At 42.0% G+C, this 16,250-nt stretch overlaps 1 protein-coding gene across 2 annotated transcripts in view; it reads right to left on the reverse strand.

Annotated features, from left to right (window-relative positions):
- Positions 1 to 2,102: 2,102 nt before the first annotated feature.
- LOC129189775 (synaptopodin) overlaps positions 2,103 to 16,250 on the reverse strand; it is a 31,206-nt gene continuing 17,058 nt past the window's right edge. For both annotated transcript variants that reach the window (XM_054791843.1, XM_054791842.1), the window contains 3 exons: positions 14,171 to 15,349; positions 7,959 to 9,991; positions 2,103 to 6,385 (listed from right to left, as the gene is read on the reverse strand). In XM_054791843.1, the coding sequence (XP_054647818.1) occupies positions 5,135 to 6,385; positions 7,959 to 9,991; positions 14,171 to 14,333 (3,447 nt within the window). In that variant the 5' untranslated portion in view covers positions 14,334 to 15,349 and the 3' untranslated portion in view covers positions 2,103 to 5,134. The remainder of the gene's footprint in view (positions 6,386 to 7,958; positions 9,992 to 14,170; positions 15,350 to 16,250) is intronic.

The following is a 16,250-nucleotide window of genomic DNA, read 5'->3' on the forward strand; positions in this document are numbered from 1 at the left end:
GGCATTTTAAATGACGCCGTTTTTGTGCATTTTTTTATTACAATTGTTATGCACATGAAATGCAAAAAAAGCATGTCAATGATAAAAGGTAATAGTGATGCCCAACTTACCTCCATTATTTTTCCGGCATCATTTTGTACACATTGATGCACATATGGTAGTGAGGATAAGCGGCATAGAAAATACATGGATGGAATAAAATGAATCAATATAATTTGCATTCTAATTTCTAAGCATATTCATAATATAACAGTGTATACTTATAGTAAATATATTTTAGTAATACGTTTTATTACATTTCATTTATAATCATTTTGAATCATTTTAATTTCATTTATAATCATTTCATAATATAGCATTATATACCTCCAGTAAATATATTTTAGTAATATGTTATATTATATTTGACTAGACCTATATACATCACATAGTTCCTTATTGGATTACATTACAGTACATAGAACTTCATTGAGCCCTTGGACGTGTTTGCATGTTTAAATGTAATATATGCTCGGAGAGGGACTCACTAAATGATGCACTTTGTTGTATATACTTAGGTTATGTGTACATATATATATATATATGTAATAAACTGGTCTTTTCTATTGTACAGTATTTTACAACAGCTCCCCAGTGGTCAAACCCACTCAGTTGGCCTTTTTGACCTCAAGAGCGGCCTCTTGTGTCACAAAAGGAGACTCCCACAAATAAATGACTAATTCCGGCTTCTCCCCTTTTCATGAAGCAACTGAGACGTGGTACCTGTTGCTGCACGTGCAAACAGTCACCGTGGCTTCTGATGTGATGGTCAGGTGTGACATGAATTACACAAATACCTCATTTTATTTAAAAACATCGACAAATTAAAATTTTATCAGTGCAGTATTCTGCGAGTAAGAAGTATTATGGTCAGTTTTTTTGTGAACGCAAACCTTGAGCCAAGGACATTTACAACCTTTTTTCTGTACTCAGATGAATGCTTTCCCACGCTACATGAAACACGAAGTGACATTTCACGCTCCTGTTGAGTGTATTCATTAAAGGAGTGGATAACGCATAGATGGTGCTTCAATATTTTTCCCATTCAATGTGGAGAAATAGGGGGCCTAATATACTACAGCACAGTACAGTACAGTACAGTACAGCACAGCACATCTAATGTAGTTTAATAATAATGGTAAACATATTTTTGAATAGATGTTAATGAACTATTATGTTGCTCTAATGGGGATTTAAAAACAAGTGTATTTTACCTCAAGGATTCTCTAACTGGGTCCACCAGCCATATGTTGGCAGCCCACTTTTGTTTTATAATAAATGGATGAAGTTATAGTGTTTCTCTAAAAAGTGCATGACTATGAATAGGAACCACGAGAGCAATAAAACAAACGTTGTGAGCCAATAACTCTTACTTAGGTAAAGCGCTCACTTTGCTTGGGGCACAGGAAGGGTGTTTGTGTTCCCAAACAGTCGGACAACCACTGCTGTCGCTAATGTGGTGTCTGAAAAGCGATATTCTGAACTTTCAAATATGGGTGGGAGCGTTTGCCATTTGAACTTCTGTCTGAAGTCCTACAGATGGCAGTCTAGGAACCTGAGATGAATGTGAATTTGGACCTCGGATGTTGACATTTTGGCCAAACACGCTCCACAAAGTATGTAAACAACTTCCAAATTGAAATGGATGCCGTTCCTAGTTGGAAACTAACCGTGACATATTGCAGCTTTTCATCTGTGTCCAATTATCTCAACCTGATTATGGGATAATGATTTCGACACTCTCAAAGGGGTTTATACAGTATTAGCTAGAGGAGGACCCGTTCAAGTATTATACCCGACGTCTGTAGGAGGACGCAAAAACAACTAATAAGTGTTGCAGGGCTCACTTTTACTGTAAATACATTTGGGCGTTCATGAGGAAGGTACAATAGCAACCCAAAGTGATTAGAATCTGTCACCGGATTAAGCAAACAGCCTGAGGGCGAGAAAGAACGTCACAAACCCTCACTTGTGGTCATCCCTTTATTATTCACTGATTTCCTGACATGATGCAATTCTGGAAAATTAGTTGTGTAAAAATGCAGTTGCACAATCACAGAAAAAAAGAAAAGCCCAACTTGCAATAGTCTCCCCCTTTCCGTCTTAGAGGTGGCAGCAGCGTTTTGCCTGTCCTGCTGAAACCAATCCGTGACAGTGATGGGTTTAATCCTGCCGAAGGTCAGCACCAAGCAGGTGTCCTTGCCTCTCAAACGACGCTCGGGTCTGCGATCCGCTGTGTTTGCTGACACTCGACTGGGCAAGATGGGTGGAGATGGTGTAAAGATAGCTTTCAGGATGTGGACGCTGAAAACAGAAGGCGGCCAGGTTTTCGACCAATTACATCCATTTTGTCAGTGAGCTGGATCGTGCCGTAATCGGTGCTATTTTCAGACAATCACAACAGAAACTGGAGCGTTCTCAACTGGAATGAAATCACAGGAGGCGCAAGTCAAGCTGCTTAGAAAAAGAAGCTGAATTTAAAGGGAATGTGCTACTATTTTATTTGATGAGTCTTTATCAATGAACTCATAGGATTAATATGTGTTAGTACGTTTTTTCAAAACCCACATTAAAGTTTGTCACCGACATCAATCAATCAATCAAAATTCCCTTTTAACTTATTTGGTTGGTTTTGTGGAATCGACTGTCATCGTGAAGCAAAATGTAGTGCACTACTTGGCAACCGCCAGCAGAGGTGCTGGTTGTGGTCTGAAGAAGAACAGGACATCAGATACAGTCATCCCATGTTTATCATGTTTAATTGGTTCCAGACCCGACCTGTGATAAGTGAAGGTAGGTTTCCTCGGGGCATTAATGGACCCGGATCTGAATTTTAACCGCCGCATTAAACCAATAACATCGTCAGCTTTTTACCACCTAAAAAAACAAAGCCAAAATCAAGGGAATAGTGTCGAAGCCAGATTTAGAAAGACTAATCCATGCCTTTGTCTCCAGCAGGCTAGACTACTGTAACAGCCTTCTCACCGAGCTCTCTAAACCTGCAGTAAAACAGCTGCAGTACATCCAGAATGCTGCTGCTCCAGTCCTGACTAGAACCAGGGAATACGAGCATTTTAGCCATATTGGTCCAGTACTCAGGTCTCTGCACTGGCTTCCTGTCACTCACAGAATAGACTTTAAAACAGCTCTGCTTGTGTACAAGTCTTTTCATGGTCTTGCACCAAAGTACACCTCTGACATGTTAGAGCCATTTAAACCATCTCGGGCTCTGAGAAGCTCGGGGGGGGGGTCTCCTGCGAGTGCCCAGAGCCAGGACTAAACTCAAATATGAAAGTATTTTATCTGAATTCCTCATTCTTAATCTTTTTTGTTTTATGGAATCATTTATGGAACTTTATGTAATGATTTTAGAATGATTTTATGCTTTTATGGAATGATTTTATGAAGTGCTTTTAACCTTCTTTTCTGTGAAGCACTTTGAATGACCTTGTGTGTGCATTGTGCTCTACAAATAAACTCGCCTTGCCTTATTTATAAATTGAATATTTTTGTAGTTAGACAACCGAAGACCTTTTTACAGCCTTCTAAATACAGTTTTAAACATTATTAGAGCCCTCTAGACATAAAATAACATCACATAATCACCTTTACACTCGTATTGCCCAATAAAGTAGACATGATAATAGAAAATAAGACAAAATATAGACTAAATAATTAATAGTTCCTTGTTGTTGTAGTTTTTTTTTTTTTTTTACTTTTTTTTACTATTGGGACTTGCGGTTGCTTACGAAACATTACTGACACCTTGTGACCTGTGCAGAGTACTACTTACCAACGTGTCTCTGTTTGTTTTCTGAATGTCTTATATTTGCATTTTAGTTCATTTAGCCATTTTTATGCTTGAAAATGCTTAATTTTGTAATTATTTGTAATTTGATCAAATTTGCTTACACGTGCATATTTTTTTGACTAATAATAGTTCGTAGCCAACCACGAAACAGCGATGTTATTACTTAATACATTGCGGCCACAAAATTCGAAGTGCAATGTGGCGAGGGACGACCGTATAAGCCGTTGTACTGCATCCCCTCAGGCACAACTCCAGGCGGCATTATTCGAGTCAGTCCAAAAATAGCATCAATAAGCGTTGACCTGCGATTTTCCCAGTCCGTTAAAAATAATATCTAGAAGTTAACCAATTAATTGATCATTTTTTTCCCCCAAAGTGAAGCTAATGTAGTCCAATGCTCATCCATTATGAATACTAAGGTAGTCTTACTCTTACATTTGCATGCTAACAGACATGTACTCATTAAATGGTCCAGCCACAGCATTTGGAAATCTGGGAAATCATATAAGACCTCTGCATTGCAACAATAGGGACAGCGTTTAATTAAATGGGTGTATCGATGACACGCCACATCCCTTTTCAACTCCCAGTACTCCATTTCTTATGTCCTGCGTCTCTGTAAGGATTACATTCATTTCAACAAAGGCAGTATATAAAGAAACACATATACACACACATGTTACACTGATTGTTGCACTTTGTATTACAATTTTCCATGAATTAGAATAGCAATCTGCAATGAACTCTTCAGCCATGTGTGATAGTGATTAACAATTGCCGTAGAATGAAAATGAACGGTCTCCAGTATGTGGTGAACAGTAAAATAAGAAAGTATAAACCAAAGTACTGCACATTTTAATGGTTTGAATTACACATTCACCATTTCAAGCATTCGTTGTGTCTTGAAATATAAAAGTCTTTGCTTTTCAACTCTTGTCAGACCAGTAAACAATGACAATAACATTCAAAACTAATCTATCAATGCTAATGAGCTAGGATAGCCTCGGTATGCATGTTGTGAGCCTGTAAAGTAAGACATTTAAAGTGAATTAAAGAAAATCTTTGGTTATTTTGAATGTGCCCTTTTGGCATACCGGCAGCGTACAAGCTACAACAACTGGATGTAAAAAGCTTGTTCTTGTCATTGTAAGAGCACAAGATACAATACGCATTTCTTTATGAAACAAAATGGTGCAAAATGTGTGTCCGTAATAGTGCCAGAAATTATATGTATTTATAAAAAGTCTAATGCCAGTGAAGTTTATGGAAGCAAATGTCCCGACCTCACAGGTCAGTGGAGATGGTGCTTTTCTTCACCCTCAAACTGCCCCCCCAGCCGCGAGGGCAAGTGTTGTAAGAATGCATGCCAGGTGACCTCAGGCCCGAGTCCTCTGACTCAATGGAGGCGTCAGAGTCAGTGAGGGAGCGTGTGTTGTAGAGCCTCACAGGGGAGCAAATCCGCTGTGTTGGTGTTGGCGGAGGACTGGTGAAGGTTGGTGATTGGGCCCCCAGTGGTTGTGACTGAAAGGGGCTGATTGGAGGTTTGCAATCATAGCCATGGTGGGAAAATCCCACAGGCGAGATGGGTAGACTGTGACCGCTCAGTGCACCTGGAGACGGGCTGTTTTTGCGTTTGGCGGCATTGATGATGTTCTTTGCCAACATTCGATGATTGGCCTTAGAGTCTAGATTATTACTGACTGGAGACATACAGCGACTGTCCTTGGGTAAAGGGACAGGAGAGGATGCAGAGGATATGGACAGACGATGAGCAGAAGGAAAGGGCAAACTACTATGAGAAAGTGCAGGCGATTGGGAACGTGAGCCCCAAGGTGGAGAGACAGGAGAGTTGGTTGTAAGTGGTTTGGAAGGTCTGGAAGAGGATCCACTGGAAGGCTGGATTACCATTGGTGACTGACACCTTGGACTCCAAGGAGGAGAGCGCTGCGATGCAGTTGCAGATGTGTGAAAAGGTCTGGAAGAAGAAACTGAGGAGAGGGTGGAGGACTGGCTACTCATGCTCACCATAGGGGACTGGCATCTAGACCCCCAAGGTGGAGAGAGCGCTGAGGTGTTTGTAGATGCTTTTGATGAAATGTGTGGTGCATTTGAAGATTGCAGGTTGACTCCCGGGGACTGGCATCTTGAACCCCATGGAAGCGATCGGGAAGAATTGGATGTTTGGGGTTTGTTATCATGAGCAGTGGAACTGATGGAACATTGGGCATTCTGGCCAACCATCGGGGAGTGGCACCTTGAACCCCAAGGGGGGGAGCATGGAGATGTGGATGTCTTTGGTGGTCTGGAAACTGATGAAACAGTGGAAAGCTGGATATTTTGGCTACTCAGAGGAGATTGGCATCTACTATTGGAAAACAAAACAGGGGAGGTGACTGATCGGATGGGGTTGGTTGAGGAGGGGCGGTTGGTTTGAAGGCTGGACATCCATGTTGGACCGTCTGTGCTGATGGACTTCTTGGTGAGGCCCAGCTTGGTGTCACCAGGGGGTTGAACCGTGTAGGTCTCCTTTGGTTTCTGTTGGACCATAACAAACTGTTTTAATGTACAGGCACACAAATGCAATCATTGCTAACACTGACAACAGAGGTAGTACGCATTCATATGGGGAAAGGCCTATTCACGTTTAAATAAGGAATCCCTTTTAGTGTAAAAATGTAATCTTTTTTTATTTATTAGAACCCCAGCATTCAAATCATCACTGTGAATTTTAATTTCCTGCATGTGTTTTTGCAATAAGCCTGGCCAATAGCCCGCGTCGACCTGCCCTGTTTGTGCCGCTCTCAGGTTACCGTTATGTGAAAACCAATGACCTTTGCAGGAACATGAGGTTACTTTCCCGAAGCACACAAAAGCAACTCCCAATAAACACAAAAGTTAATCTTGAAGGAGACTACTGAGACAGGTTCAGCTATCATGTGAAGTTTGTAAGATTATTTACAAGTTTTTAAAGTGGTCTAGGTGAAAGGTCAATTGAGCTCATGATGACTCGTGAGACCAAGGGAGATTAGATATTGAAGATGCAGATATTGAAGCGACAAGCACAATAGGAGGTATCTTTTGATGGAATGGAGTACAGTAATGTGCAAGATTATCAGAGGCGTATTATTTATTAGTGTGATCAAACGTTTGCAGTGTCAGCGAAAAGAGGCAAGAAAGTGACACACATTAAAAGTGAAATGAATGCTTGAGTGAAAATATGAAATTAGAAAAAGGAGAACAAGGTCACAGACGAGTGAGCGCATCAAGCTTTAATCAGAGAAGAAACGATTCAGCTAAAACACAAAAACACAATTAGAACAGACAGTGAATGAAGGTTTATGAAGTGAAACAGACATGCAAACCCTGTAGACTGAATCAACAATGACTGATTATTTCCTGTGAACAAACACTTCTAAAATTGCTGCTGGAAGTCATGAAAACAATTTAGATGGAGATCCTAGAAGCAAATTAGTATGCAGTCTGGAGATGGGAAACATCAAAGAATCCAAGTATGCAGCAAAATTTGGAGTAAAAAAAAAAAAATGGTGGTGAGCAGAGCACATCACCCTGAAGATATAGAGACATAAAAGGAGCTCTCTGGCTGCATTTTCGTGTCAGTGAGAAGCATTAAATTGCAAATCATGGCTCATAAAGCAGATGCCACATCTGTCAAAGTGTTTTGTAACAGCATCACCCTGTTGCCCAAATAACTAAAAGACACAGTGGAAAAAGGGGAGCGTCGTTATTCATTTTATTTACATACTCAAGATGGAAGCATTTATGTTCCTTGCAGCATCGTGCATAAAAACTCATTTGATTTTTTATTTGAACTAAAGGAACTGCTTTACACGTGTAGGTTTTACTCTTGGATATTAGCGGTTTGATGCAAATTGATGTTTCGGTGAATGCATATCAAATCTAAAACCTTGCTGGACAACTTGGAAAGAACAAACTAATATGTGGCTAATATAATATTTGGATGTACAGAGCCCTAAGAAAGCAGAGGCACAGGAAGACGAGGAAGCGAAGAAAGGTGCAAGTACAGTATAAGAAAAATGCTGTAAATTCTAAATCAGATTACTTCTCAAAAAATAAATGGCCTCCACACCTGTGGTTCAATCCCTGCCTTTTTGGCAGAAAATCTTGGCCTCGGTGCCTGAACCCCCATCCGAGGTGATGACACACGGGCGGGAGAAAAAGCAGCTGGTGGCTGCCCACAAGATGGACTTGATGCTGGATACTCCGCTCCTGTGGTGTGGCTGAGAGGCATCAAGGGGGATTTACACGGGATGCTGAAGTGAGAGACAGGGTTGTTGGGTAAGGAAGTCTGTCTAGAGAAAGACTGGGGGGACATCTGGTTCCTGGACTGTGGTGCTCCTCTGGGTAGGGTACTCAACGGGTCTTTGATAGGCTTAAGTATGAAGAGGGAAGAGTTAAGCTGGTAGGGCCGGTGCCTTGACAAGTCCAACTCTATCTTGGAGCAACCATTCTCGAGAGGCGGCGTCTCTTGAACCTGCACTGTTGCCGGTGCTGTTTGTCTTGGTTTTGGCTTGGCGGTTTGTTGGGTTTTTATGTTGTGTGCAAGTTGAGCGCACATGTCTGAGTTTTTCGCAATAGCCTTCACCCTACCTGGCATATTTGATGGGTAAACCCAAGAAGGTGGCAGAGACATTGTTGGAGAAGGAGCTCTTATATGGTGACCTGCATTCTGATTCTCAACGACATAGTTCTCCATTCTGGATCGACGTTTGGCAAACAGCTCTGCACCCTTTCCTGATGCGTCATTAAGGGTCTGTTCTGGTTTATGCTCGACCCTCGCATAGGTTCTGGAGCTCTTAAGGCAGGAGGTCCATTCGGGAGCTTTGGCTTCTTCAGCCCTGTCTTCCACTTTAGCAAGGAAGTTGGATGCCTCTGCACCGAGGGCCAGTAACTCCTCCTCAGATGCTGGCTCAGGCACAGATCTATGTCCATGTTTCTTCCTTTCATCCACCCCCTGCACTAGAGAGAGAAGCTCAGGGTTTGGCGCTACAACCGGCTTCTCTTTGAATGTGAACATTGATTTTTTACTTGCTCGTCTGGCAGCACTATCCTCAAGTAGTCCTGTTTTTATTGGCGGTGTAGACCTTCTTTCCACAAAGGGCTGGGGAACAAAAGTGGAGGGTTTTGGGGCTGTGGGAGGTCCATAATGCAGCACTGGGGTCGAAGCAGTGGTCTGAAATACAGTAGATACAGGCAAGTGGGATGCAGGAGGGGGAGTACTAGAGATGACGGGTGGAGTGGAGCATTCAGTCTTTGGAGGCTTGATTGTGAAGGCTGGTAGGGGAGGTGTGGGATACGTCGGAGGAGGAGGCGGAGGCGACACTGCCACTGCCACTGGCTGGGGAGCAGTGAATGCAGAAGGAGCAGGGAGGTTGTCCATGACGGGACAGGCCGGCTCTTGGGACTGCACAGTCAGTGGTGAGAAAAAAGGCCTGGCAGTGCGATTGATGATGGTGTTCTGCTTCGATGTAGACACAGAGATCCTCTGAGGTCCATCAGTACTATGGCAGCCATTAGGAAGCTTTCCGAGGGGAGGTGGCGTGGTATGACCTCCATTCATCTCTGCCCCACTCTCAACAAGACTCATCACAATTGGATTAGTATTTTCTCTTCCAGGGGGGAGCTCATCCTTGACTTTGTCTTCCCCTTCCTCCTCTTCTTGCTCCTCCACCTCTTTTACAGGCAGGAAATGTCTCTCTTGTATAACAGTGTGCTCAGTGTCATCTTCTTTTTGATAATGGTCACCTGATTCCTCCATGTTATCACCCGCAGCTGGTAACCTCCCAGTAGGCACTAGTAGCGGCTTGGTGGCAGTGCAATTCTTGTAGTCCAAGTCTTTAGCCTTCTCCTCACAACTCCTCTCTGCCCACGTCAGTTTGTTGCATGAAGGGCTGGGTATCACATTCCTGGCGATGTCCTCCTTTGACACTTCTCCACTGCTTTCCAGTGTAAAGGCGGTGACTCTCTGCTTGCGCCGGTTGAAGAGTTGCACACCTCTGGAGCTGGAGTTGGAAGGGACTGTGAGCTGAGCGGCAATGATGTGACTCCTTAGGCGAGCCTCTTTTAGTTCCTTTTCGGACAAGCTGACACTCCTGGTTAAATCTAGAAGGGAAAAAACAAGGGACATCCTGGTTAGTAAGCGAAAAGTGATTACAAGTCATCTACATAAGATATGTCTGAGTAATCATAAAGGAGACCCTGGAAGAAGGCGGGCAAATATTGAAACAAAGATGAGTCCCTACCCTATTTAATTAAATCTCACGAGAGCTTAGAAGAACAAAAAGAGAATATTTTTAACAAGCCTGTCTATGAATGCTACATAATTGGACCATATACTTTGATTTTACGGACTTTATTGTCCAAAACATTCTGATAAGAAAGAAAAATACTTTCAAAGTCAATAGTGACTTTTAAAGTTGTGTCACTTTGACACTGATCTGACATACAGAGCTCAGCTAATAAATTCACAATTATATTACTGAGTGTGCCTCTTGTTTTAAATTGACGGCTTGTTTTCCATGCTTAAGAGTCCAATTCCAGCCAGCAAAGTTATTTCCTCTGCAATCTGCTGAAGTCCCTCCCAGAGCATTCTTCCACTGCTGAGAAAAACCCCTGCTTAAACGTCCAACATGCTTGCATTCTTACTGCAACGCTGCCCCTCAAACTACAGCTTCCCTACAAATAATCTGTTAATTGCTGTCCATAAACCATACGATAAACTATTCCCATCTTGAAATAAAAAGGCTCATTAACGATGTGCATGAGTAGGGCACCTCACAACTGTTATAATCTGATGAACAATGCAGATTTAAAGGATAATAGCTGGCGCTGGTCACACATGTGATACATTATTCAGCTTGCTCATGTAATACTGAATGGCGGAAGACATTTCAAATCCCTCCAGGGGGTTTCTATGACAACTGGAGCCACCGCAGTTCACTCTTTGTTCCGTACATTGATTGATCCAAGCAGCTACATTATTAAAAGTAATTATGTGTCATTCAAAATAATTAGCCATTGTTATAACAGCTGGCATGTGAATACATCTGTAATTGAATTTCCAAGTATGATGTCAAATGATGTCATATATGTCATATATTTATTTGGCCTTAAACTAGACTTCAAACCCAATTTTCAAAAGCTGCCAGGTCCACAAGATGACTTTTATTAGCCATTAACTTTGAATAATTTGGGCGACTGGAATACATCAGAGCAGTGAAGCTTGAAATGAAATGTCCTGACTGTAAACATCTACCTCGAGCGGGAGCCAGATTGGTTATCAGGTAACACGCAGGTGCAAATCTAGGCAGATATTCTCAACTTCCCAAAATAAATGTTACCCACCCCAGCAATTAAGTTTTTTTGGGGGGGGGTTGTTTGTTCATTTTAAATCCAATGATGTCCAATGAAATCTCCCACAGTGATCTTGATGACAACGTTAAACAAAATGAGCATGTTATTTCCCACATTTGAAATCAAATACGTTACTTTCAAGGATACGCACATAAGACATTTTCAGGGATCAAAACTTTATGAACGACAGTCATCAGAGTTGCTCATAAGAAAAACATCAAATCAAATTCTGAATTTACAAACAAGTTCCGTAAGTTTGTCTCCTTTCTTCTAAGTGTTTTTCTTTCTCTTACCTCCCCCCGGTCACATTCAGAGCGCCACGGTTTTGTACTTCCCAAAGAGTTTTCCACCGAACTGCGTCTGCTGGCCTCACACACCCCTTTCCCTTTCTGTAGTGTGGCACAAGCTCCAATTTCCTTCTCTTAGCAAGTCCAGCAACACGCAGAGAGAGGGAGGGTGCCTGCAGCTGGAGACTGCGCCTGCCTGCCTGCCTGCAGCTCTTTTGCACGACTTCAAATATAGGTTTCTTTTTGAAAAAGACAAGGGTCTTGTGACTTCTCTTGAGAAACTATTGATGTCAGCTTTCTCTTTTGTTTTGACTGTTGAGGAGAAGTATCCATGTCAAGTATTGAGCGGCTTATCCCTGTCTAATGTCCAGTGATAGCAGAGAAGTGTTTGATCCTTGTTCTAGTCACTGGAAAAGGAGATCCTCTAGCTTATGTGCATATGGATTAGTGCACTGAGACGGCAAAACTCCGGTGGCTGACCTCTGCTGCCCTCCCTGTCTGCGTGTGTGTTTATTGTGCACTCTCCCTGAGTGCCTGGCCTCTTTGAACCCTCTGGGCAGAAACTCCAACCTGCAAGGGCAGGGATAGGAATTTCCTGTCCTCTAGCAAAGACAAAACCTTGCCCTAAGCCATGATGCAACATATCACACTGTCAACGCCCATCCAACTTTCACGACCTCATCCCTCTGCTGTAGCCGTCCTGTCCCCCTCCCGTCCTTGCGTGGGCCTGAAAACTCCCACACAGTGGGAGGATTTTAAAGTCCGGGGGAGCAACCTTGCATTTTGTGTATGAAAGGTCAGATTATTGTGTCGGATGTTATCTTTCATCAGGCACCGGCTGTGGGATGAGTAGGGACGGCAGCGCCGGCCCCTGTGGTTGATGTGTGTAGCAGTATGGACAGACACGGATTAACAGAGGTCCTGGGATCTACCCAACTGAATGTGACCTACACTCCTGGTGGATCCCATGGGGGAAATGAAAGAGCAGCCCAGAGCTCGAAACCAACTATTTAGAATTACTGTGTGAAGGCCTCTGCAGAGGTGTAGCCAACTTGAAGCTGCTGTGTTGTGTTAAACTCTGTGAGGAAACAACACACTTGCTGCACACAACATCAGGTGCCCTTGCACAAGGTAATGGGATCCAATGCAAAAGCTGTATTTACAAAAATCAAGTCATATAGTGCAGTGGACATTTGTAACTAAAACGTCTTAAATGTGTTATATTTAAAGGGACATTTCGCAACACAACATGAGCTGCAGCCGCGAGACTGCTCCAGCAGATATCTGTAGCTGTGTGTCGGACGAACGGCACGTCAAGTCCCCACTCGATGTCCTTTCCCTCCAGCTCAAGCTTGACAAAGTCGCCGATAAACATGGCACGCACCTCATGGCATGGCGGCGTAGCAAGCAAATGGCACAGACAAGGACATGGGGTGCATTCACAGACATCAGGTCATTACATTTTTTTTAATTTTTGCCCAGGCAAAAACCTGCGACTCAGTAAAAATGGCTCCGCAACCCACTTTTGGGTGATGATGCACCAGTTGAAAATCACTGCTCTAGTTTACTGTTAGTGCATGCATCATACTGAGACATGTGTAGTATTTTACCCTTCTCATGTCGCAACAAGCTAATGCATGAGTCTTGTTAAGATTTGGTCCAGCACTTAGATTAGACGTGTCCAAACTTTTTCCACCGAGGGCTACAGACTGAAAGATGAAAGGATGCAAGGGCCACTCAACATATGCTAAGAAGTTAATAAATCTCAAGACTACATCTCAGCTTTGTGATATAGGTAAGAAAGCGTATTATTAGCACAAACTTTGTTCGGTCTTTGCTCTTCTTTTCCCTTGTTTTTTTTTTCATTTTCCAAATATTGCAATTTTTTTAATCTTAATAAATTTTAATCTCATAATATTATGACTTTATTTCCATAATATTATGACTTTATTTCCATATTAAATCTACTTTGCCCACCCTAATTTTCCCAAAATTACGACTTCATTTTGTATTTTTTTTGTTTCTTCTAATATTACACCTTTAAAAGAAATAACATATATTTTTTTTAATATTTTAATTCTATGCTATTAAAAAGACGTTATTTTTCCTCATAATATTTCAACATTATTCGACATTTGCATTAAATTACGACGTTTTCTTTTTAGAATACAACATTTTCTCTTATATTTTTACTTTATTTTTGTAGAATTAATGGTAATTATTTTTTTTCCCCTGTTAAATTATATTTTAATTTAATTACAAAACAGCAAATGGTCTCCGGGCTGCACTTTGGACACCCTTGGCTTCGCCAACAGTAAAACGATTCAATGTTTTCCTTTTTAATGATTTTGACAGCATAGCGTTTGTTTAATTGATGCTAAAGAGGATTAGCCAGTCATGGCTGTCAGTCAGTGTGTTGTATATTTTATTGATTACATTTCCATTGCTGACAGGCTTGCTTGAATGGATTGTGACTGCATGGAAACAGATGTTTCATGGAGCCTTTTGCAGTCTCCAGTTTCACAGACGAGGCTGAGTTTCCTTTGTTGTCGCCATGACCCTTTCTTCAAGTCTTCCATGAGGATGGACCGCGTTTAAAGACACAAATTGGGGATCTATTGAAAAACGTATTAATACTCACTTGTTTTGCTGCTCATCTGGTCCATATTGAATCCTGTCGTTTCCTGTGATGCACTGCACTCCCTCCCAGTGGTGTCCTGAGCTGCCTGGAGAGGCTTCGTCAGTCCTCCCGAGCTCCAGCTCACTCCCCTACGCAGAGACATGTGTCCCTTCTCCATCTCCATGGTTACTCCAAGTATAAGTAACTCTTCAACAGCCAAAAGTCCTCAAAATGTGAGTTTTGGTCCCAGTTGGCTCCTTTGTGTTAACATAAAACGGTCCCTTTATTACGTTGTAGTCCTCACTGGTGTGCACAGAAACTTTAGAAAAAGATGGTTTAGTTTTTCAGTTGGCTGCTAACAGTCATGGCTCTGCGTTGAGCACAAATCCTTCCAAGTGTTTTCATGTAGTCAGCTGAAATTTGCCAAAAAGTAACTGCTCTGGCTTTTGTCTTCACTGAGTATTATTCCCTAACTGTCTAACTGAACCTCCCTCTAGGCAATGCTCCCCAGATGAGTTCCACTGGACAACCGCCACAAAAATTGCACAATTTTGTAGCTCTTCTTGGCCAAGAAAGCAGAGAAACAGCCCAGTCTTCTCTATTTGCATCTCTCTAATACTCCTTTTTCTTTTCCCAGACGTTGCTCTTCCTCCTCCGCTATTTTTGGTCACCAAAGCATTCTCTCCGTCTGTCTCCAAATCTCCAGCCTACAGATTATTTTTCTTTCAGCACAAAGATCTGCTCTTTATCTTGAAGATCGTAACTCCACTGTGACATAAAGGGAGCTGTGCATATGGCCGCTTCCTGCTGTTAGGTGCATGTGAGGAATAACAGTTCACTCTGCAAAGGTCATTCCAAAGACATTGAAACGCTTCAACTATTTAGGGGATCCTGTGTTACTTTTTCTATATGAAAGCCAGACACAGCCTCAGTTTTTCCACGAAGCCACAGTTGACTATTTAAGGATAGTTGTGATTAATACCAAAAGGCAATAAGGGAAGGCGTCATCTTGAATGGAGTTATAATGTGGTCCTTCACTTTGTTTGTTTGACTTTTTCTCACAGTTTGCCAGTGTTTTAGTTTGGTGGAGCCTGTTTTGGCTTCTGCCTAAATGTCTTGTTGAGGGGATTTTGGTACTGAAGAGAAGAACAGCCAACTTTATCTAATCCATCTATGAAAGCAGGTCCTGTCCAAGGTCACCTGCAAAACAAGATAGACATATTTTATATTCTGGTGGAGACTTGGTCCAACTCTTTTTACTAAATCAAACACGTTTCAAGATACAGTAAAAGCAGAGGAAGTCTCAAAAACCAGTACAATTTGGAGTTCCACCACATGTTTTTTTGGAAAAATTTTCCTCAAAGGTCATGGCTAATGCCACACAAGATGCCAGCAAACATTGAGATTTCAGCTCAGTGAGCATTTGAAGGATTAACTCCACAAGTGTGTTTTTTGGAATGCTACCAGGGATGTCCGACAGTATCAGCCGATGCTGCCATAAAAATAAGATATTGGTTACAGTGGAGTAGACATCTTCCTTCGATACTTCTAATATCACACCTCGGGAAGAAGCACTCTTCGAATCACACGCTGCTAGTGTACCTGCAGCAAAATAATAAGCGACTGAGCACAGTTTAGAAAGTCACTGATTACCGTAAATTCCAGACTATAAGCCTGGACTTTTTTCCCCATCCTGCGGCTTAAACAATGAGGCGGCTAATTTAAGACTAAAAGAGCTACAGTTCTCATGATGCTTTGAGTGCAGAGTCAGGAAGTAGTGAATTTCTGAACGCTAATATCACATTTTGAAGTCTTGTGCAGCGATGGTGTTTTCATCTGACAAATCTTAAGTAATTTTGTTCATGTGTAGAATTACTATAGCTTCTGCTTGGACCGTGGCAGCTGTTGAACTCTGATGTAAGCAAGTGTCTCACATCTCATCGGAGCTAACGAGTGACGCTGGGAACACCAAGTGTAGGTAGGATGGAAAGGTGTGTCTTTCTGTGTAAATATCCCATGTTACAATGTGAACACCTGTGGCTTATAGACTATATATATACAAAAAAAATCTCTTTAAATTTGGTGGATGTGTCTTATATTC

The sequence above is a fragment of the Dunckerocampus dactyliophorus genome, chromosome 11, assembly GCF_027744805.1.
Source record: "Dunckerocampus dactyliophorus isolate RoL2022-P2 chromosome 11, RoL_Ddac_1.1, whole genome shotgun sequence".
NCBI classification, from domain to species: domain Eukaryota; kingdom Metazoa; phylum Chordata; class Actinopteri; order Syngnathiformes; family Syngnathidae; genus Dunckerocampus; species Dunckerocampus dactyliophorus.